At 48.9% G+C, this 22,707-nt stretch overlaps 1 protein-coding gene across 1 annotated transcript in view; it reads right to left on the bottom strand.

Annotated features, from left to right (window-relative positions):
• MUC16 (mucin 16, cell surface associated) overlaps positions 1-22,707 on the bottom strand; it is a 112,300-nt gene that overhangs the window by 10,256 nt on the left and 79,337 nt on the right. Inside the window, exons 36-62 of the mRNA XM_038565385.1 lie at positions 22,370-22,491; positions 21,951-22,018; positions 20,202-20,374; positions 19,833-19,868; positions 19,536-19,595; positions 18,424-18,548; positions 18,107-18,174; positions 15,844-16,016; positions 15,686-15,721; positions 15,092-15,216; positions 14,831-14,898; positions 14,072-14,244; positions 13,926-13,961; positions 12,771-12,895; positions 12,607-12,674; positions 11,984-12,156; positions 11,682-11,717; positions 8,282-8,406; positions 8,122-8,189; positions 6,049-6,221; positions 5,119-5,154; positions 3,713-3,778; positions 2,688-2,809; positions 2,520-2,587; positions 2,189-2,361; positions 1,126-1,256; positions 724-791 (exon numbers count right to left, since the gene is read on the bottom strand). Of these exons, the coding sequence (XP_038421313.1) occupies positions 724-791; positions 1,126-1,256; positions 2,189-2,361; positions 2,520-2,587; positions 2,688-2,809; positions 3,713-3,778; positions 5,119-5,154; positions 6,049-6,221; positions 8,122-8,189; positions 8,282-8,406; positions 11,682-11,717; positions 11,984-12,156; positions 12,607-12,674; positions 12,771-12,895; positions 13,926-13,961; positions 14,072-14,244; positions 14,831-14,898; positions 15,092-15,216; positions 15,686-15,721; positions 15,844-16,016; positions 18,107-18,174; positions 18,424-18,548; positions 19,536-19,595; positions 19,833-19,868; positions 20,202-20,374; positions 21,951-22,018; positions 22,370-22,491 (2,695 nt within the window). The remainder of the gene's footprint in view (positions 1-723; positions 792-1,125; positions 1,257-2,188; positions 2,362-2,519; positions 2,588-2,687; positions 2,810-3,712; positions 3,779-5,118; positions 5,155-6,048; positions 6,222-8,121; positions 8,190-8,281; positions 8,407-11,681; positions 11,718-11,983; positions 12,157-12,606; positions 12,675-12,770; positions 12,896-13,925; positions 13,962-14,071; positions 14,245-14,830; positions 14,899-15,091; positions 15,217-15,685; positions 15,722-15,843; positions 16,017-18,106; positions 18,175-18,423; positions 18,549-19,535; positions 19,596-19,832; positions 19,869-20,201; positions 20,375-21,950; positions 22,019-22,369; positions 22,492-22,707) is intronic.

The following is a 22,707-nucleotide window of genomic DNA, read 5'->3' as shown; positions in this document are numbered from 1 at the left end:
TGCCTCCTGAGTTCCTGTTTTATAGACCCAAAGACTTAGAGGCAAGATGTGAGAGGTTATCTGGCTTCCTCTTCCCCCAAGCTAGAGAAGAGACTGACTAAAAATACAAGGTTTCCAGGAGTTGGGAATAGAACAAATAACTATAAAAATAATGAACATCTATTGAGCACCTCTAGGAAGTGACATACATGTTCCCTCAACATCACTGTGGTGGAAGCTATTATTATAATTATCCCCATCTTAAAGACAAAGGAACTGAAGTTTGGAAACACTCAAAGTTGGCACTGTGTCCCATGATCCTCCTGTTCCCCAGTGTAGATGTTTTGGTTCCTCCACCCATTCTTCCAACCCAATTTGGGCAATTCTTGGGCTGTTCACTTTGCCTCTCAGAGCCTCAGCTTCCCCATCTGAACAACGGGGATGATCACAGATAATATCCATCTCACAGGGGCTGTGTGAGAATCCCATAAGATGACCATGCATGAAACTGTCTTATTTGTTGAAAGTATCCAGAAGAGGAGAAGGTGGAGGATGCTGGTATAGGTTGCCCAGTGTGGTTAATCTTTTTCCTGCCCACCCCCTAGACCTATGGAAGGAGCTGAAAGGGATGTGGGGGAGCATGGGCACCATGTCAGTGACTTCCAGCTCAAGGACTGTGCCAGGATGGGAGCTCAGAGTCACAAACTGCCAGCTCAGCCAGTGCTTCCAACTTCCTCAACTTACGTCAAGTTGGTGACCAGGCAGGAGCGGAACATGTCTTGTAGCTGGCTGTCTCTGTAGAGTTTGGTGACCTAGAATAAAGGGTGGGGATAATGGGTGAGATGGAGACCTTCTGGGGCTGGAGGGAGCTACTGGGGCCAGTGAAAGGGCACAGGCCTTGGAGCAAAGGAGGTCTGAGTTTAAATCCTGACTGTGTGATCTTAGGTACACCACTCCCCTTTCTGAGCCTCAGTTTTCACATCTGGGAAATGGAGAAGGCAGGCAGGGCACCATCTTTGGAAACTGAGAGAACTCAGAGCACATAGGTAAAGAGTTGAAGTCATCACTTAATAGATGTGAATCAGACAGAGGAATGAGGGGGGCACCCAGGTCAAGGAGAGATGGGATGGGTGAGAGAGACTCCACCTTGTCCTGGATGTCCCTCTGCAGGGATGTGTATTCCAAGGATGTGGGGTCTGGGTTGCTGAGGTTCCAGTTGATGATGCGGAAATTTAGCTGATACTCACTCTGGGTAGATAAATTCTGGGGTGCATAGCCTGCAGCCAACGGGATGAAGAGAAGACAGTTGGAAACTCTTAGCCTTTAGCACAGAAAGAGGTGTGGTGCCTATCATCAGAATCAGCCAAACTTGGGCCCACATGTTAGAGGCTTCCAAATTGAAAGTCACCGCACAGAGAGGGAAAATGGAAACTTTACAGGGATTCTCCTGAGGTGAGCTTTTCTGCTTGTGCTTATGCAGGTCCCACTTCCTGGAATGTTCTTCAATCTTCTGCTTTTCCTGGAAAACTCCTACTCATGTTTCAGAACTCCAGTTCTGGAATTCAAGGAGAGTAGGGACCCATTTGTCTTGTTCTTGTCATGTCTCAGTGCTTAATATAGTGCTGCATACATAATATCCTCTTCCAGGAAGTCCTCCTTGACTTATCTGTGCTTTCATGGCGCCCTGTTAATAACAGTGTTTCTGCCTTTTTTGTGTGTCCCCAAGTAATGTTTAGTTATCTTGATTATGAGTTTTTCAGGGAGAGAAACTGTGTTCTATCTCTGTACCCAGCACATGGCTTGGGATAGAATGTATATGTGTTTGTTGAGGATCTCCTGTTCATTGGAGGACATTAACAACATCCCTGGCATCTCACTCTTCCCCAGTTGTGGCAACCAGAATGTCTCATCATTGCCAAGTGTCTCCTGAGGGGCAGAATTGACCCCTGGTGAAAACCACTGACATAGAGGAGTTTCACATAGAGAATTCCTGTACCCAAAGATCCCTTGAGTCAGATATCTGGGGTTCAAATTAAAATTCATTATATTAATTTGTTAAAGAATTTCATTCTATTTACTTGAAATAACAGGAAAGACTCTCTGCATGGAGATTTTGGGAAAGGTTTCCCCTAATCAGAACTTGGGCTGACTTGTTAAAGAGGAAATAAAATAGAACGGGGACAAAAAATGATTGCTGTAAATCACTCACCATTGACGAAGAGGCTGTCCTTGACCAGGGTGTAGGGGCCCATCTGGGTGACACCATGGGTCAGCTGGTTCAGCTCCCAGTAAAGTCGCTCTCTGTCCAGCCCATGACCCATGGAGTCATGGCGGTAGTTGCAGATGGCATCAACACGGGTGGCTGCCCCATCCTTATCAGGTCTGGGGAGAGAGGGATGTGGGAACTCTAAAGAGAGGTCCTGAAACCTTACTATGGGGGCCACAAAGAGGGAGGGACAAAATGGGAGGTCAGTGGGAAGACCAGAAGGGTCAGTCCCCAAAATGGTCACTACTGGCAAATACTCAGGAAAAAGTCTTACCTGAGGGAGATTAATCTGAAACCTGAGTAGAAGGGTCCCAGACTGCTCCTCTGGATCAAGGATCCAAGCTGGGAAGGAAGAATGAGGAGGATTAACAGGAGGGACAAGGATAAAGGAAGGGCTGGGTGGAATTTAACCCACTAGGAACTGCTGGGAGCAGGGTCTTACCAGGCGCTGCAGGGTCCTCTTGGTGGAGTTGAACATGGCTGAGCCATTGCTCATGTCCATTGAATATGGGAGGTTGGAGACGGTGAAGTTGAGTGTGAGGGTCTTCAGACTGTGTCCCGTAGCTACAAGAAGAGAGAGGAGAGAGGGCTACTATGGACAGTTGGCCTGAGACCAAATCAGGGTCCCGAATTCATTGTACTCTGTCGTCTTCTCTTCCATTGGCACCACCACCCACCATTTGGTCGCCTGAGTCAAAACTAGCATGTGGCTCAGGTCCTCTTGCTTCCCTACCAAGTAACACCAATTCCACTTTTAGGATGGCCCTCACATGCATCCTATCTCTCTATCCTGTCCCAGTTCAAGTCTTATATTCTCTCACCTAGACAAATACCTCAGCAGACTTATTGGATGTCACATTTAAAGAATGTTCTCTACACTGAACACTAGAAGAAGTTTTCTTAAGTGAAAAAAATCTCAGTATAGTCACTGCTATCCATGGCTTCCTTTGGCCTTCAGTGTCAGGTTAAAGCTTCTTGACCTGGCATTCAAGGTCCTTCCCAAAACAGTTCTTGCCAACCTTTCAGCTTCACTCCAGGTTAAGTTTATTCTTTATGCAAACCAAATCCCTCTCAGTTGTCTCCATACAGTATGCTGAGCCTTTGCTCATCAAATCCCCTAGAACAGGAAAACTCTTTATCCTCTATTTTCCTGGATGACTCCTACTCATTCTTAAAGACTCAGTTTGGGTGAAACTTCCTCCAGAAAGCCCTTCCCCTCCAAATTATGCTAGGTGCCTCTCCCCAGAATATCTCACATTGTGTTATCATGGTCTGTTGATCCCATAAGACTGGGAGCTCCATGAGTGTATGCATTAGATTAATTTGTCAGTATACTCTTCCAATTGGCATGAGTGTCCTAAAACAGAATTTTACACCCTGGCTTCCCAGCTCTTGTGTACAACTGGCTGGTTAGAGGTGTTGGGCTGGAGAACTTCTCTTGGGAAGGAAAAGGGATCTCCCAGATACCTGTGGTGGCTTCTGGTTGTGCAGGTGATGATGAACGAGGCAGGGATGTGGTGGCTACCTCAGGAGCTGTGGAAAGGGCAGTCATCAGAAAAGAGCAGAGCCCCCCCACCCCAGAGCAGGAGAAACTCCCCAAACCTTGCCTGGGCTCCAACAGTGGTTTTCCCAGGACAAGCATTCACAGGTATGCCATTAGTGAGAGTAAGGGAAGGAAAAGTTGTGGGAGCAGAGGGTTGAGTGAGCCCATGAGTAAAGTAAACCCAACAGAGTACATGTAGGTGAACAAGAGAGAGAGTAATCAATGGGCATAAAAGTGGACAGACAGATGGGTAACCTGGATGGACAGAGGAAGAATGAGCAAATGAAAGGTCAAAGAGAAAGCAAGAATAAACACAAGGAAGAAAGTTGGACAGATGGATGTAAGGACAAAAAGAGGAAAGGACAAACAGGTAAACAGGATGGATGGATGGAGGGGGGAAAGGGAAGGAGGAAGGGAAAAGGAAGAAAGGATGGAGGGAGGGATGAATGGATGGAAGGAAAAAATGAAAGATGGGTAGATGGAAGAATGAACAAAGGAGAGAGGAATGAAAGATGGATGGAGGGATGAAGGAGAGATGGAAGGATGGATGAATGGATGGATAGGTAGATGAAAGAACAGAGGGGAGGAGAAAAGGATGGGTGGATGAATGGAAGGAAGAATGGATGAATACATGGATGGACAAATGGAAAGAAGGAAGAAAGGATGGAGACATGAAAGAATGGATGAATGAATGGATGGATGGGTGGATGAAAGAATAGAGGGAAGGAGCAAAGGAAGGATGGATGGACGAATGGAGGAAGAATGGATGAATACATGGATGGGCAAAGGGAAAGAAAGAAGAAAGGAAGGAAGGTAGGAGGGAAGGAAGGAAGGAAGGAAGGAAGGAAGGAAGGAAGGAAGGAAGAATGGCGAAGTCTGAGAGAAGGGATAACTCGGAGAATGGAAGAATGGATGGGTTAAAAGATAGATGAAGGAACCACTGGACAAGTGAATGGGCAAATTTGGCCAAATCACTGAATGGCCACCACAGTTTGCAGCTTGACATTAAGGCCTCTTCTGTGGCCCTTGTAGGAGATCTTGCTTTCAGGAGGCATGGATTCCTCATCTGACCTCAATCCCCATCCCTGTAGGAAATGCTTGTTCAAAATTCTTCCTCCATCCCAGAAAGGTATGGAAAGTTTAGAAAGCCAGTACTATGCCCACAGGCCCAGAAAGGACCCAGGGACTCAGCATTCTTCTTCCCACTGACATCTGGCCCTACTCAGGAGAGCAGCCTGAGTTTGGGGTAAGCTCCCTTTATTAGCGAGGAGAAAAGCTTGGCTCAAGACCCATACAGGCTGATATGGGTACTGGATGCAAAGATACATACTTGTAGGAGGCTCATCTGGACCGCGTTCATTATAACCTGGAAACAAAAATGTCACACATAAGGGGAGATGGCAGAAAAATCCCAGATATTCCATGCCTTTGTCCATATGGGGCTCCTGCTGGATGCCTTTCCATCTGTGAACCAGGTAAGCATCTATGCATCTTCTAAGATCAGATTCAAATGTCATCTATACCATTAAGGTTCTCCTGATCTTCCAGTTAGAAATAACCCTTCCCTATTCACCTCTCCAGCATGTCCCCAAGAAACTCTCATCACATTTATGTTCACACATTTATTTCCCCACATAGGCAACCATCCCACCATCTGCCTTCCACCTTCCCTCCAATCTATCCCTCCATCCAACAAATATTTAATGAGAACCTACTGTGTGCTAAATTCCATTACATTTGGGGAATACAGCACTCTACAAAATGTCTCTGCCCCTTTGGAGCTTACATTAGGACAGGTTGCACATGTGACCTGTCTGTGTCCCTGGTGCCAAGCCTGGCTTATAACAGATGCTGGTGATTGCTGACTGAGTGAACAAAATGAAGCACATTTTACAGGGGGAAATATCCTAAAATGGCCTCTGCAGTGGCCAAGGTGAAGGGAGCAGATGTGAATTCAGGCATAGGGTGGGGGTGCAGCATTGGATGCTGACCACTGGGGCTCATGCCTGGCTCCACCCCATTTTAACCTGGGTGTCCACTTGAGAAAATTACTTAACCTTTCAGAACCTCTATTTATTCATCAGGTGTGATCAGAGACAGCCTTACAGAGTAACTGTTGGAGGGTGGGGGGGTCAGTGTGGAGTTGAGATTCACACCCGAGTTTCTCTCAAGGTTTCCCCTAGAGACCTGACCTGTGATGAGTGGAGACCTTTCTGGGAATGAGGGGTGGAAGCAGTGAGGTGGGCTGAGAACCACTCACCATTGAGGTAGAGGCTGTCCTTGTCCAGAGAATAGGGGCCCAGCCGGGTGATGCCACGGGTCTGCTGGCTCAGCTCATGGAACACCTGCTTGGCAGGTAGACCCGGGCTGCTGGGGTGCTGCCGGTAGGTACAGAGGATATCCACCCTTGTTTTGGCGCCATTCTTTACAGACCTGAGAAAGGAGAGATTGATGTTTAGGGAGTGCAGCTCATGTGGCACCTCTTCACCTGTGGTCACTCCACACCTCATATCCTGTGTCCTAGCCTTGTTGAACCATTCAGTTTCTCTACCTGCCCATGCTCTCTCACCCCAGGATCTTTGCACATGCAATGACTTCTTTCTGGAGATCTCTCCCCTTCTGTCCTTACTTGGGTAATTTCCTGGTCATTCTTTAGATCTCAACTTAGACACCTCCTCCTTCTCCAAGAACTCTCCCACGCTGTCAAGAGAGGGTTCTGGCTGCCACATTCCTCAGGCTTCTCCCATCAAAGCCCTGATTGCTCTCAGTGTGAACATATATTATTTTTTTCTGTTCCCTCCAGATGGTGACCTCTATGAGGGCAAGTAACAGGACAGTGTAGCTCACTGTTATGCTGAACCCCCGGTACCTCTCATATTGCCTATTACATGTAAAAACCAAAGTCCTGAGGAATAGATAAACAAAATGTGACTTTCATAGTTTAACATGATATATTCATGCAATGGAATATCATTCAGCATTAAAAGTGCAGGAAATCCTGACGCCTGCCATAGCGTAGATGAAACTTGGGGACTTTATGATCAGTGAAATAAGGCAGTCACAAAAAAACACCATATAATTTCACTTGTATGAGGCACCCAAAGTAGTCAAATTATGGAGATGGAAAGCAGAATGGCGATTGCTAACATCTGGGGGTAGAAGGAAGCAGGGAGCTGTTATTTAATGGGTGTACAGTTTCAGTCGCAAGTTCTGGAGCTTGGTTACACTACAATGTGAATATACTTAACACTACTGAACCAGACACTTAAAATTTTTCTTTTATGAATATTTTACTACGATTAAAAAATGTCAATTCCCGCCAAGACTCTATACTGTGTAGACCCTGCTGATGTCTGGAAACACACCTACTTTCTCTCTGTCCCTTGTTCTCTCTGCTCCAGCCACCCCGGCCTCCTTGCTGTTCACTGCATAAGCCAAGCTCATTCCTACCTCAGGACCTTTGCCCATGCTGTTTCCTCTGCCTGGAACAGTTTTCATGGCCATGTCCTTCTTTTCTAACTGGGACACAGCTCAGAAATCACCTCCACAGACAGGCTATCCTGTGCCCTGGGTAAAGCTGCTTTTCCGTCTCTATGCATTTCTGCTTCCCATCACCTTACCATATTTGAGGCCATTTTAGATATTTATTCTCCCACTTAGTTTCTGCTTTCTCCACCAGATGAGTGCAGGGGCAGTGCCTGTCCTGTCACTGTGGTGCCTACCACCTGCCTCAGAAGAGCTGCATCACCAATGAAAGTGAAATGAAAACAAAGATGGGAAGTCTCCTAACTCTGGGAAATGAACTAGGGGTGGTGGAAGGGGAGAAGGGTGGGGGGTGGGGGTGAATGGGTGACGGGCACTGAGGGGGACACTTGATGGGATGAGCACTGGGCGTTATTCTGTATGTTGGCAAATTGAACACCAATAAAAAATAAATTTATTATTAAAAAAATAAAAAAAATAAAAAATAAAGAAAACAAAGATGGAGAAGTGCTTTGTAAACACCAACAGGATACACCTTGACCTGGAAAAGTGCAAGTAATTGCCTGATGGGCACACAGTGATGAAGAGTTTCAGAACTAGGTAGTGGTGATGGGTACACAGTATTGTGCGTGTAACAGATGCCACTGAAATGTATACTTAAAAATGGTGAAAATGGCTAATTGTATGTCCAATACGTATTTTGTCACAATCATAACAATAAAGTAACATGAAGAAGTGTATTCCAAAAAGGACCCTCCAAGACAGCTTGCCACGACTGGGAGTGACCCCCTCCCACAGTCAGAAGTCCTGTCCTTTGGTGGTGGGCCATGGTGGGTAGAAGGGTTCTCACCTTAGTGAGGTGACCTTGCAGCCTGCATATCGGGCGCCGAGGCTGCTCCTCTGGAATAATGGGCCAAGCTAGAGAGGAAGGAGAGGGCCAGCGTGGTCAGAGCTGGCGACAGCCCCGAGGAGGGGTCGTGGAGGTGGGGACGGGGAAGCTGGCCTCTCACCAGGTGCTGCATGAGGGTGTCCGTGATGTTGAACTTCAGGGAGCCGGGAAGGCCCATATCCGCTGAGTAGCGCAGGTTGTCGATGGTGAAGTTGAGTGTGAATGGCTCCTCACTGACCTCCCCAGCTGCGGTTGGTGCAGAGAGAGCCAAGGATGTGGGGAGGTCGAGGCGCCCAACATCAACCCACGGTGGGGCTTCCAAGGGCCTCCTGCCTTCCTCCCAATGAACCCGAGGGTCACTTGTTAACAGAGACTACTCCAGCGACAGGTAAGGACAGGCTTAATGATTTGGGGGCTGGATATGGTTTTCCTACCCAGGTGCAGGAGTGGAGGGCTCTGTGAAAACACTGGTGGCTTAGTTCTTTCCAGGAAGGAAAGGCTCCAACTTACCACACTAATTTGGGACTGGGGATAACCTCAGACATTGTCCTCCATTCTCTCTGCTGTCTTTATCTCTCTGTCTCTGTCACCCTTTTCCTCTCTCTCTCTCTCTCTCTCTCTGTCTCTCTCTCTCTCTCTCCCAGGTATGCCAATCTTCTATGCATTGCACACACACAAAAGGCCAACCAGCAGCTGTAACCAGCCTCTCTGTATCTTGATTTACTCATCTACAAGATAATGATTCCTATTTCAAAAGTTGTAATGAGGTTTGAACAAGTCAAATTCTGTACAGTGCTTGAGCACAGTGCTGGGTACAGAGTAAGCAACATATAAGTGTTCATCACATAAAACATATAAGAAAATACTTTCTGATCACTCACTACATATGGAGCTCTTTCCCTGGATAAATACGAACTGGGCACTAGAATCATCCACACTGAACAAAAGAGGAACCACAGTACAGAAATGGTTATCTGCCCAGGGTTACATGACTGGACAGGGAGTGTCCGGGTTTGGACCCAGACTCTCCAATCCCAGAGTCCTTTCTTTTTTTTTTTTCATATTTTATTTATTTATTCATGAGACACACACAGAGAGAGGGAGAGGGAGAGGGAGAGGGAGAGGGAGAGAGAGAGAGAGAGAGAGAGAGAGAGAGTCAGAGACACAGGCAGAGGGAGAAGCAGGCTCCATGCAGGGAGCCTGACGTGGGACTCATTCCTGGGTCTCCAGGATCAGGCCCTGGGCCAAAGGCGGCGATAAACCACTGAGCCACCCGGGCTGCCCCCAGAGTCCTTTCTAATGACCTCCCCTGTGAAGACACACGCTCTTGTTTAGACACATGCCACTGGTCAGGGTTCAATAGTTGGGGTGACCTGTGTAGACCCCAGAAGAAGTATAATAAATGAACATATGATAGAAGTGAGATCAGAGGCCCAGTGGCCTGACTCTAGAATAGAGAAGCAATGAGCAGCGCAGGGTTAACTATTCGGGATAGACCTCTGGAAGAAAGACTTATCTCCCCTCTTTCCTCCCTCTCCTATTTTTTTTATTTTTATTTTTTCCCTCTCCTATTTTTATTACTCCTTCCAAGTTCCCTTTTATCCTTTCCTCCATCCTTCCTTCTTTCCTTCTGTTTTTCTTTCTAATCATCCATACTCTTATCCTTTGTTCCTTCAACCTTTCTTTCCATCTATCCATCTTTTCTTTTATCTCCCTCCATTCTTTCTTTCCTTTCTTCTATCATCTATCTGCCCATCCATCTTTCCATCCATCCATCCTCCATGTTTCCATCCATCCACCCACCCTCCCATCCATCTACCCATCCATGCATCCATCCATGTACCCATGACATCCATCCATGCACCATCCTTGCATACATCATTCCTTCCTTCCTCATTCCTCCTTTCCTTCCTTCTTCTGATTCATACCCCTTTCTATGCATCCTTCTCTCTGTCCTTCCTTCTAACCCCACTGTCTTCCATTTACCCAGCTTCCCTTGCTTTCTTCCTCCACTCTTTCTTTTCTTCCATCTATCCATCCATCTTTCCTTTCTTCCATATCTGTTCATTCTATCAATCCAGACATCTTTCCTCCATCCTTTCCCCCTCCATTCATCTTTTCTTCCATCTACCATCTCTATTTCCATTTATCATTATTTCCTTCCTTCCATCTATCCATCCATTCATCCATCCATCTTGCCTTCCCTCCATGTACATTGAATTGATCCTACAATGCTTCTGAACTATTCCAAGGACTGGATACTGATAAACAAAACACAGTCAATGGAACTAACTTTAGCTTATTTTTCCTCCTATCATTTGGGAAAAGATGGTTGTCATTGGACCTGAGGATCCTAGAACCCTACTGATGTTCAAAGGAGCAAGGGAGGATGCTGTGGTGTAAAAGACCAGAGATGGACCCAAGAAGAGAGTTTGAGAGGGTTGCAGAAACACTTCTAATGCAAGGGCAATTAATTCTTGAAAAAGCTACAAGATCCTTATTTCAGGATTTGCTGGGGATGCAAAGAGAGTTTGGTCCACGAACTTGAACACAACAGGTATACACCAAAAATTAGCATGTCTTTCTAAAGTAATGAACTGATGGATGAGTGAGATTATGAGTTTTTGGAGACACAGGAACTCTTGGTTCTATTATTTATTTGCTGTGTGGCTTGGCAGCCTCTTGGAGCCTGAGTTTACTCCTCTCTAAAATGGAATTAATTCACATGATTGTAGCGAGAACTAAAGGATAAGACGTATGTGTTTTTGGATGAACTGTGTCTCCACTCCCCACCACACACCAAAATTGAAGAAGCTATAATCCCTAGTACCTCAGTAGGTGATTGTATTTGGAGACAGGGCCTTTAGAGAGGTAATTAAGTTAAAATGAGGCTGTTGGCGTGGGACCCAATCCATTCTGGCTGCTGTTGGTGTAAGAAAGGGAGTTTAGGACACAGAGGGACACTGGGAATGTGTGTACAAAGGACTGACCGTGCCAAAAGGTGGCAAGAATGTGTCATCTGCACATCAAGGAGAGGCTGTAGAGAAACCAACTCTGCTGGCACCTTGATCTGGACTTCTAGCCTCCAGCACTATGAGAAAATATATTTCTGTCATCTGAGCCACCCAGCCTGTGGTATTTTGCTTTGGCAACCAGAGCTGACTAAGACGGTATGTAACTTAGCATGGTGCCCAGAAGATGGTCAACTTCCATATGTGTTCACTGAAAACCCAACGAATGGTGCAACACCGATGCTGAGACACATCCAGAGCAACAAGCATAGAGGTGAGTAAAAGAATAAGAGCAAAGTATCAGGGCAGGGTTTTTAGGAGAATCTGAGTGATAACATGAGAGTCAGGATAGTGGGAGGATAGACCTGTATGTGAGAGACACACTTGCCCTGGGCTAGAACTCTCCACCAGAACCAGGGGAGAGAAGGGATGAGTGAGGGGCCCTTCCAGGTATATTCCTCACCGAGGACAGGAGGCAAAGGAGAAGGGACAGGGCCTAGGAATACTCACTAGTGGTAGTCGGGGCTATAGCTCCATAGGTGTAACCTGCGGAGAGAAGGCCAGAGAAGATGAATAAGAGTCAGGGTGAGCATAAAGGATTAAGGGAAAGGTAGGATTTAGGGGCCTTTGTGGGAAAAGCAAAGGGGAAGAGACAGTGGAGGGAAGGAGATTGTAGGTGGCTGGAGCCCATGATTATATCATCAGAATGAAGACTGAGCCCAGACCAGAGGAGATGCACCACAGCAGCTCCTTTTAGAGAAACACAGAGCTCTGGCCAGGAGAGAGACCCTGGCTGGAGCATAGCCCCTCACCATTGACATAGAGGCTGTCCCTGTCCAGGGTGAAGGACCCCAGCCGGGTGATGCCATGTGTCTCACGGCTCAGCTCCCAGTACAGCTGCTCTCTGTCCAGCTTGCGGCCTTTGGGATCAGAGTGGACAGTGCAGATCATGTCCACTCCAGTGGCTGCTCCACCCTTCTCAAGCCTGGGGAAGAAAGGACATGGGGATGTAGAATCCTGAGGAGGGGTCCTTCTGGTTGTGGAAAGCAAGAGAATAGAAGACAGGAGGCTGAGAGAGTACAGAAAGGTCTGGCTCTGAAGGGGCTCTCCTTAGTGTCTCTCATCTGGGACAACTCCTTCACAACTAAGGACAGAAAATACTTTAATTGGAATTTGCAGACATGGTACAGTGGTTCTTCTAAGAGGAATGCTTTCATCTAAAACAAATAATCATCTGGATTCCATAAGGATAAACAGAATGCCTCATCTCTAAGCCTTGAGCATTCCCAGCATCTGGGTATAAAGAACACATGAAGGTGTTAATGGTGGGTGCTGGACGCCAGCAGTGCCGAAGGCATGCCCAGGAACTGAGCCCCACTAGCTAGCACATGAGAGTCCACCAGACCCAACACATCCCTCCATTTGGGGGTCTCACCTGAGCGAGGCCAGTCTGCAGCCAGCATAGAGGGGGCCAATACTGGTCTTACTGAACAAAAGCCTGAGCTGGTGAGGAAAGAGAAGGGGGGTGAGCAAAAGGGCTAAAGGACTATGTGGGCAGGCGTGTGGTGGGGCTGATGGTAGACATTGAGGGGCTCTTACTCGGTGCTGGAGGATCCTCTCAGTAGAGTTGAACTTTAAAGAAGTTGAGTGCCCCATGTCTTCAGTGTAGTGCAGATTGGTGATGGTGAAGTTCAGGGTGAAGGACACCAGAGTGGGGCCAGTGGCTGCAGTGGGGGAGGAATAGAAAATTGTCCAGTTTGCACGATAGTAAGGACACCAAGGTTGCCTGGAGCTCTAAAGTGGAGAACCAGCAATGGACCTAAGTACAGCCATGGACTGCAGAAGCTGAAGGAGAGAATATTATGAGATTTTTAAGACATCAAGAACCTTTGCTCACTCATTCAGCAAGTGTGTATTTAATGTATATGCAGCTCTGTGCTGGGGTCCGTGGGTCCAAGGGTGGATAGGGCATAGTCTCTTAATACTGTGGCCAGGAGAGTGGCTAGACCATTATGCTACAGGAGAGCCAGAAGGGTGTACAATTCCAGGGAGACACCCAACCAACAATTGAGGATTGCTTCCAGGAGGAAGCATCATTTCAGGTGTTACCAAAGGCATAAATAAGAGTTAGGTGAACATGAGCTGAGCAAGTAGAAGAGTACTTAAGCAGAAGAATGAGTCTGGGCTTGAGCCCGACAGGAGGACAGAGCAGTTGCACCCAAGGGACTTGATGTTTTCATTATGGGCATGTAAAAGTATACACATGAGACTGGAGGAGCCCTCTGAGCCCAGAAAGGGGGGTCAGCGACTGTGCGTCTCAGGGATTTGGACATGACTTGTAGATAAGATGGAGTCATCCAAAGATTGTGAACAAGACAGGAACTACATGGACACAGGTACATTGGGAGGGCCATTGCAGTTGCTGTGCAGAGGAAACCAGAGTAGAGGCTACTGCATTAGTCCTAGCAAAAAAATGTCTGTGGCCTGAATAAAGGCTGAATGACACAGATGTAGAGAAAGGACTTGCAAGATATTATGAAGGGAGAAGAGATGATTTGGTGGTAGATGGATGTGGGAGGTGAGTGAGAGGGTGGGTCAAGGTTGGCATCTGTGGGTAGGAGTATGGGTCCCCATTCACCCGAGGCTGGGGTGGAGCAGGGGTGCACAGGGCAGGCCATGGACTCCTGGACACTTCCATTTTAAGGGTGGGGACTCACAGGGTTGCAGAGACTCCTGAAGCCTCTGAATACTCACTGCTGGGGGTGGTGGCCTGGGTCTTGCGGGTGTAACCTGCACAGGGAGACAGAGGAAGGTGACGAGGGTGAGTAATCACAGAAAGGGAGGAATGGAGAGGAGGATGTGGGCCTGTTGAAATGTGGACCAAGATGGCAATCCCTCACCATTGATGTAGAGACTGTCTGGGTCCAGGGTGTAGATACCCAGCCTAGTGATGCCTCTGGTCAGCTGGCTCAGCTCCTGGTACAGCCGCTCTCTGTCCAGCCCAGAGCCCATGGGGTCAGGGCGATGGGTGCAGATGGCATCTACTCCAGTGGCTGCCCCATCCTTCTCGGGCCTGGGGAGGATGGGTAGGGGTATCACTAGATGGAGTCCCAGGGCAGGGCTCCTGGGACCTTGGGGGCAGGCCAGGAGGGGGCCAGGGCAAATGAGAAGGCTGGCACCCACTTCTGGCCAGCCCAGGACTGTGCAAATAGTCATGGGGGGCGGGGGCAGGATTTCTTAAATTGCAAATTTGAAACCTGCAACCTCAGAGCATGGGGACAGGAGAGCTCCTACTTGAGACAGGTGAAAAGCTGGAATTTGGATTAAAGCAAGTAGAAAAGGCAAGCTTGCCTTGAGAGGAATCCTGGGGAAGGAACTGAAAACCCGAAGGAAATGCCCTCTTTGGTCAAAGGGAGGAGGAGGAATTGGGAAGGATGACCCAGACTAGGGGCTCTGCAGAAGCTGGGGACAGTGTGTGTGTGTGTGGGGGGGGCAGGGGTGGTTACAACCAGAAGAGGCCTTGGTTCTGGAGCCAGTGCCTCCTGAATTCCACCTCTGCTGAGGACATGGACAGAGAGGGCAGGTAGGAAGCAGAGGGAACTCTTGGGGTCCTCAGGGAGCCCTTGATGCAGCCCTGGCCGGGGATTGCAAGGTCTCACCTGAGCAAGGTCAGTCTGCAGCCGGAGTACAGGGGGCCCAGACTGGTGTTCTTGAACAACGGTCTGAGCTGTGGGTGAGAGCAAGGGAAGTAAATAGATCATCTGAGATGCAGGGGCAGGATGGGCATGGGTGGGTGGGGCAAGAATGAGGTGGGAGGGGCTAGTCCCAAGGTCGGGGCAGGCATGGGCGGCCTGGCGTCAGGATGAGGCATGAAGGCTGGTTGGGCGGGACTGGCAGGGGGAGGTGTGCGGGGCTCTCACCTGGCGCTGCAGGGACTTCTCTGTGCTGTTGAATTTCAAGGAGCCTGGAGGCTGCATGTCCTCCGTGTAGGGAAGGTTGGTGACAGTGAAGTTGAGGGTGAATGGCACCAGGGGTTGTCCGGTGGCTGCAGCAGGGGAGGGAGACGGGAGGCTACCTTGAGTCAGGCCAGGGATGGATATATGGGCAGGGCCTGGGACCCACAGCTACCTCACTGGAGACTGCACAGCAAATGCTGGGGGGCCTTGGGGACCTAATGCCAGAACCAGTGTGGACAACAGGAGACCAATCCAAGCAGCAGGTGAAGGTGGGCAGGATTTGCAGGGGACAATCTACCACCTAACGTTCTTATTTATTCAAGCCCACGTACAGGTACCTTCTTCCGTGCACCTGACCTGGACCACATGGTGGCCCTTTCTCTGTGTCCAGTCAACAGCACAGAGGTGATGCACAGCTGAAGCTTACTGCGATGACTTCTCAGCCTGCATGCTCGACCCCTTCCCTCCCTGACAGCTGGAGGTGTGGGCAGGGGCATGCTGCTTCCTTCCCTATTGAGGAGTGGGGGGCAGAGCTCCTGAAGACCCTTGAGTACTCACCACTGGGGGCGGTCACTGGTGTCTGGTGGGTGTAGCCTGCAGAGAGAGGACATAAGAGAGAGGAGGTGCTGAGATGGAGAAGGAATAAAGAAGCCTTGGGGGGTGGGGGTGGACCATGAGCTTCACAGCTCAGCGGAGTGTGGGTGGCCACTGCTCACCATTGACACAGAGACTGTCCTGCTCCAGGGTGTAGTGGCCCAGCCAGGTGACGCCATGGGTCAGCCGGCTCAGCTCCCAGTACAGCTGCTCTCTATCCAGCCCGGGGCCTGCAGGCTCCAGGCGGCGGAAGCAGATGGCATTCACGTGGGTGGCTGCTCCGGCCTTCTCGGGCCTGGGGAGGGCAGGACACAACAGTGCAGATGATTAAGATCTGTTTGTGGAGAGTCCTTGAGGGGTACCATTATGGGGGTACCATGGGGACAGCTAGGAAGTAGTGGGGCTTCTGGTGACAGGCCCCAGGAGGCCCATCATCCACTGCTGAGAGAATCTGCTCTGAAATGTGGCCACCTTCTGAGTCCAGGCCTCCCAGTGCTGCGTGATCCACGCTCTTCACGGCACCAAGTCCCACTTAAGATGGGAATCTTCCCTTGTTAGGAATTTGCTGAAATCCTCTGGCCCCCTACTGCCTGAGAATGAAGCCCCACTGCACCTGCCCCATCAAGTACAACAGGTCATCCACCACCTGCCCTGTGCATCTCCCTGCCTCCCCACCCCTGCTGCTGAGCATTTCTGCTCTGCATGCTCGCTACCTTAGGCTCTCCACCTGTGGTTCCTTCTCCCTGAATCATTCCTCCTGGCCCGGAGCTGTGTCTCCTGGCCACAACAACCTCCTCGCTAGGAACTGAGCTGCCACTTCAGCTCCTCCTAGACCCACTATACTTCCCATATCCCAACACTTCAATAGGATCTCTGGGCCTCAGTTTCATATCTGTAAGATGGGTAGAATCATGGTACCCAGGTGTATCCTGTGAAGATTAAGTCTGTTGATATAAGCATAATGCTTCTAATAGGATCTGCTGCATCCCTAAGTGCCAGGGAAGTGTCTGTCACTATTTTATTTAGTATTATTTTTGCTATTAATTATATGTCTATATATATAATTACACAATTCACATATAATAATCACACGTAACTAATTTGTATAAATGTGTTTGTTTACATTATAATTAATATAATACACGCTTCTTGATAGCAGAGTCTGTGCTTTGGCCTCCATGGAGATTTCAGAGCTCAGCAAAGAGCTTGGACATAGTAGGTGTTCAAGCAATGTTTATGGATGGAAAGAAAATTTGTGGAATTCCAGGCCAGGAGAGTGGAGAGGTCACTTCTGCTGTGGGTGCATCAGCATTGTGGGCTAGGCCCTGAGACAAAGGGCTTTATTCCACCTGTCTCTATCCTAGCACCTTAGTGAGGGAATGCTTTCTTAGATTCTATTTTTGGAGGCAGGGAGATATCTTGGAGAGCTGTCCACTGAGGCTAAAGCCTCCAGGGGATCTTGGAGTGGAGAAGCCCTCTAATGCTCAGAAGCCCCATCACTCAGTGAAGTGAGGCCAAGTTGCACCTCTCTATCCTGGAAGGGAGCAGGGAAGTGAAGGCTGCGATTACAGGGAGGGGGAGTGAACTGATGGTTCTTCCCAAAGAAAAGAAGCAAAACAAGCTTAGTGGGAAAAGGTATGGACTCTGAAGAGGCTAGGTTTGAATCCTGGCTCCGCCATTTGGCAGCCATTGGCTCTGGGAAAGTTCCTTAACCTGTTTGTGCCCGATTTCTCATCTGTAAAATAGAAATAACAGTAGTGACATTAAGAGAGTCTAGGGAGATGATGGACAGGAAGCATTTCACCCAGTGACTCTAACCTGGGCTGCTCTGCATCTCAGGAGACATCTGGAAATGTCTGGTGACAGATTTGGTTGTCCCCAACATCAGGGGTTGGGGTACTTACAGCATCTATCTAGTGGCCAAGATGCTGCTAAATATCCTATCGTGCAGAGGATAACCACCCACGACAATAACTAGCTGGTCAATAGTGACCAAACATTGAGAACCCCAATGTCTGACACATACTAAGTCTGGCTGAGTGTTAGCCAGAAATATTTAATGCAGTGTGGGGCCGGAGGCACAGTAGACCAGGGATTGCATCCTTTGTGAAGGATCAGAGGTGCATCCTTTATGAAGAATTTTGGTGTATACTTTGCAGTTGCTATGTTTCGTCATTTTGTTCCTATCAAATACCCCATGGGAGATTTGAGGCTCAGGAGGATGGGAAGGTCCAGCCAGAGCAGGACCTGGGGGGCCAGCAGCCCAAAGGACAGACTATCCCAGGTTGGGAGTTGGAAAGGACTGAGGCCAAAGGGAAGACCTAGCCCTAGCCATGGTAAGAATCTCCGCTGTGCTTCACTGGGCCATCTCCTAGGGGGTCCCACCTGAGCGAGGTCAGTCTGCAGCCAGAGTAGAAGGAGCCAACAGTGGTGTTCTTGAATAATGGTCTGAACTGTTGAAGGAGAAGGAGGTGAGTAAGACTGAGCTGGACGGGAGCAGGACAGGGGGGGACCTGGGTGGGGCATGAGGGAGGTGGGTGGGGCTGGCATCTGCTGGGAGGCGGGGGGGGGGGGGGGGGGGGATGACTGGGCGGAAGGGGGGTGGGAGGACCTGGGCAGGGTATGGGGGAGGTGGGTGGAGCTGGCCTCAGAGGGTAGGTGGGGATCAGTGGGTGGTGGGATGAGGTGGGTGGGACTCTCACCAGGTTCTGCAAGATCTTCTCTATTTTGTTGAACTTGGCTGAGCCTATTAGCTGCATGTCCTCCGTGTAGTGCAGGTTGGTGATGGTGAAGTTAAGGGTGAATGGAACCAGGTCGGGTCCAGAGACTGCAGTGAGGTTGGGCGAGAAATACCCCTGAGCCTTAGCTGGATTTAAGGATGGAGGGATGGTGGGGGTAGTGTCTGGATCCACATCCCTGGTGCCCAGTGTATTCACATCTGGTGCGAGAGTTCAGAATATCTCCTCCCCAAATGGGGAATCTTATTTTGTTATTCTACTAATATAGTAATGATATAAACAATGGCCCTAAATAGCAATAATAATGATAAGACCTGATGTTTGGTAAGAGCTCACTCTGTGCTAAGAACTTTTCATCCAGTATCTCATGTCATCCTCAAGCAAACCCTGGAAGTGAATCCTTTTATTTATCCTCCCAACTGACAGGGGATGAAAATAAATTTCAGAGAAATTAAGTCACTTCCTCAAAGCCACACAGCTGTTTTAGGGCAGAAGCTCAGATTCTAGAGTTTGAACGACTTGAACATGAGTCCTGCCCATCCACTGGCTGCGCGACCTCAGAAAAACACCCAGATCCCCAAGAACCAGCCTGTTTTTCTTCAACAGAGAAAGATCAGTGTCCATCTCCTGGGACTGAAGATGGTACATGTGAAGCAGAGTCCCCATCATGTGACAAACAATCAGTGATTGCTGCTGCCATGGCTTTGTAGTCATTTTTCTCGTTGCTACTTATGCCTGATTCCTCTGCTTTAGTCTCTGCGCTCTGGGAATTAGTTCTGGATTTGACTTTGACTATTTCCGTTCCATTCTAGAGGAGGTAAAGCTTTAAGAATTGTTCTAGAATGTACCACTGCATCTAATCTCACTACTCACTCCCTGGGTCTCCTCAGGCCAGCATGGTCACAAGTTGGACCCTGGCATGCCACATGGGGTGGACGGTAAAAGTGACCACAAATTCTTCACCTCCCCAGGCTGTCCCCTTGCTTTGAGCTGTGTGTGCATACTCTCTTGCTCTTCTCGTTGCAAAGCACAGGTGTATGGTGAGAGGGAAGGAGACATGGAGAGAAGGCTCTCACCTGTAGGGCTGGAGGAGATTGGAGCCGCCGAGGTTTCTGAGGGCGTGGAAGTCACAGGGACTGAGGAGGAAGCAGCAGAAATAAGAAAGACAAAGCCCCCATCACCTTGGAGATGCCAGAGACAGGAGCCCTTGATGCCCCTGATGCCCAGCCCGAGTCACAGAAGGCAGAGGTGGGGAAAGGAGGGGGACCAGGCCCCTATGGTTCCATTCCTCCATGAGGCCCTGGGCAGGGAGAGGGAGCAGCTGTTCCCATGAGCTGTGGGGACATGAAGCCATCTAGGATTTGAGCACTTACCACTGGGGCTGAAGGTCAGTGGTGGTCTGGTATAACCTGCAGGAAGTGGATAAGAGTGAGGTGGGATGTTTGAAAGGCTTAAGTGAGGGATGATGGGGCTGGACTGCTGGTGGAAGAACAGTTGCCATGAGGAGGTCCTGTCCCTTCCACACTGTGGATGGTGCCTCCCAGAACCTTTCTCTGACTTTCTACCTCCCTCTGTGTGATATAGCCCTTGGTGGGGAAGGGGGATCTCATAAGGAAAGGAAGAAGGAGGAGAGAAAAGTCTAGAGGCAGATGCAGGTGTATCCTCTGGCCAGAGATCAGAGCATCCACAGAATAGTCCATCTGGGGTGCAGGAGGAGACCCCTGTCACCACCAGATGCTCACCGTTGACATAGAGACTATCCCTGTCCAGGAAGTAGGAACCGAGCTGAGTGACACCACGGGTCTGGTGGCTCAGCTCCCAGTAGAGCCGCTCCCTGTCCAGCTGGAGACCCGAAGGGTCAGGTTGGTAAGTGCAAACAGCGTCAACTCCAGTGGCTGATCCACCCTTTTCAGGCCTGAGGGGAGAAAGACATGGGTATGGGAACAGGACGGAGGGGCATCCCTGCCAGAACATCCTTTCAATAGCCCACATGTATGTGAATACCTGTTTATCTGCCCTCTTGGTCCAGACATAAGCTGCTCATAAGAGAAGGGACATCCTTGCACAATAAAGGACCAGAGTGGGTGTTCTAGAGTCAGGTGACCATTGGTTCAAACCTTAGCTCTGTCACTTGTTGAATAATCCACGTGTGTCTGACTCGGTTCTCCCATGTTTGCAGTGTGGATAAAGCTCTAACCCTTTTGTTGGAATGCCATGGGGTTCAGAAATGACTGATCTATCACACCTAGCTCTGGTGCCAAATGCTCATCAATTAATTGTTTAATTAAACAAATATCCACAGAGCTGAATATTTACAGTCCCTAGCACTGGATAGCAGCTCTGAACAACCCAATGTTTGGACCTGAGCATCTGAGCATGAGATGCTGCATAGCAAAGACCCCCACCCACTGGCCACCTGCTTCCCATATTCTCAGCTATCTGGGGAAGGAAGCAGAAAAAATTAACCCTGATGGGACAACCTGGGGGAACTAGCAGGTTGCACTGCCAGAGAGTATTCCTGGGGAGAAACAGAGTATCCCTTGCGCCTCAACAGGATGAAAGTGACCTTGAGCTAAGTTGCTTCTAGCTGTGGTCTCCTAAGAACTTGCTACAGGTGCAATGTCAGTTGTGTTACCTGGTGATGTTGCTTATGGTGAAAATGACCCCTTGTTGGTGACCTGCATCTTCTCTGGGAGGGCAGAAAACAGACAATAATACCTGGTGGGAAGCTAGAGCTTTGGGCTTCCTTTGGTATGGTAAACCTCTTAACTCGTCAGGACTGTTACAAGAGATATTAGTTACCTTTTGGGACATGGGACATGTAAGCTGGGGGGAGCTCGATCACCTATCTACTGAGGTTATATTTCTTCTTTTTAAAATTTAATTTAATTCTTTAATTTAAATCAAAGTCACCTAACATATAGTGTAGTATTCATTTCAGGGGTAGAATTTAGTGATTCATCAGTTCCATATAACTCCCAGTGATCGTTATATCAAGTGCTCTCTTTAATGCCCATCACCCTGTTACCCCGTCCCCCCATCCACCTTCCCTCCAGCGACCTCCACTGAAGTCATATTTATTAATTGTCACCTGGATGCCAAAATAATAGTCCTTGGACTGCCAAGAAGGTTCTTACAAGAAAAGAAATGCCCAGTGCTGCCTCGCTGGCATGCCCTTTCCTGTCTGTGTATGGCTTGTTCAGGTCTTGCAAGTCTGATTATCTGATTGGGCTTAAGATGACCCAGAGAGGGCAGTGCATGGGTCTGGCACCAGAGCTGGGAACTGTGTGAGACAAGCAAGGGGCCTGGACACAACATCTAACGGAGTGCTTACACTCAGGGCTGTGCAAACATCGAGTTAATCCCTGAGCGTGAGCACCTCCTTTTATACTGTGCTCAAGGTATCTTGGTGGCCTCCCTAGTCCGGACCCTGGCTAGCCCAACCAGCCCACACCTTATTACACTTCCTAAGGCCAAAAAGGAGGTCTTACCTGAGTGCCGTCACTCTGCAGCCAGTGTAGAGTGAACCAATGCTGCTGTTGGCAAACAACGGCTTGAGCTGAGAAGAATGAAGTGAGTGAATGAAAAAGAAATGTAAAACCAACCATCATTTCAAAACACAATATTTTACAAGGAAACAGCAACTCCCCAATCGTCTCAATACAACACTGAATTCTCAAAAGAACCCTCTGGGATAAAGGCTTTTATTATCTTACTTTTACAGATGAGCCAATGGTACCAAAAGGCAAGATCACTACTCCGAAGGCACATCACCTGCCTGTGGCAGTTCCGAGTTTTGAACCCAGAAACTGTCCGCTCTGGGGCCCTCCATATTCTCCAAAAGCACAGTAGGGAGACTCAAAGGGATGGGGAGGATGGAAAAAAGGGATGGGCAGCAGGGGGCTCTCACCAGGCCTTGTAGAACTGACTGGGTGGAGTTGAACTTCGCAGAGCCCGGCCGCATGTCCTTCGTGTAGTGCAAGTTGATGATGGTGAAGTTGAGGGTAAAGGGCACTGGGGCATGGCCAGCAGCTGCAGAGGGACAGGAGGAGAGGAGGCCATGCTCTGAGTCAGGCCTGGATCAGATGTGGGGCAAAGGGCCACTGGGACACAGCTCCAGCCTGTTCAGAGGACCCATCATCTTGGAGGTACTTGGGAGAGGCTGCCTTCCCCTGGGACTCTCCTGAGTATCATTCTCTGTTCATCTGAGGCTGGAGATGGGGTGGGGGTGGGGAGAGGAGGCAGCTT

This window comes from Canis lupus, chromosome 20 (assembly GCF_011100685.1).
Source record: "Canis lupus familiaris isolate Mischka breed German Shepherd chromosome 20, alternate assembly UU_Cfam_GSD_1.0, whole genome shotgun sequence".
Classification (NCBI taxonomy): Eukaryota; Metazoa; Chordata; class Mammalia; order Carnivora; family Canidae; genus Canis; species Canis lupus.
The sequence above is the reverse complement of the archived record's forward strand: the minus strand, read 5'-3'. Positions and strand labels throughout refer to the sequence as shown.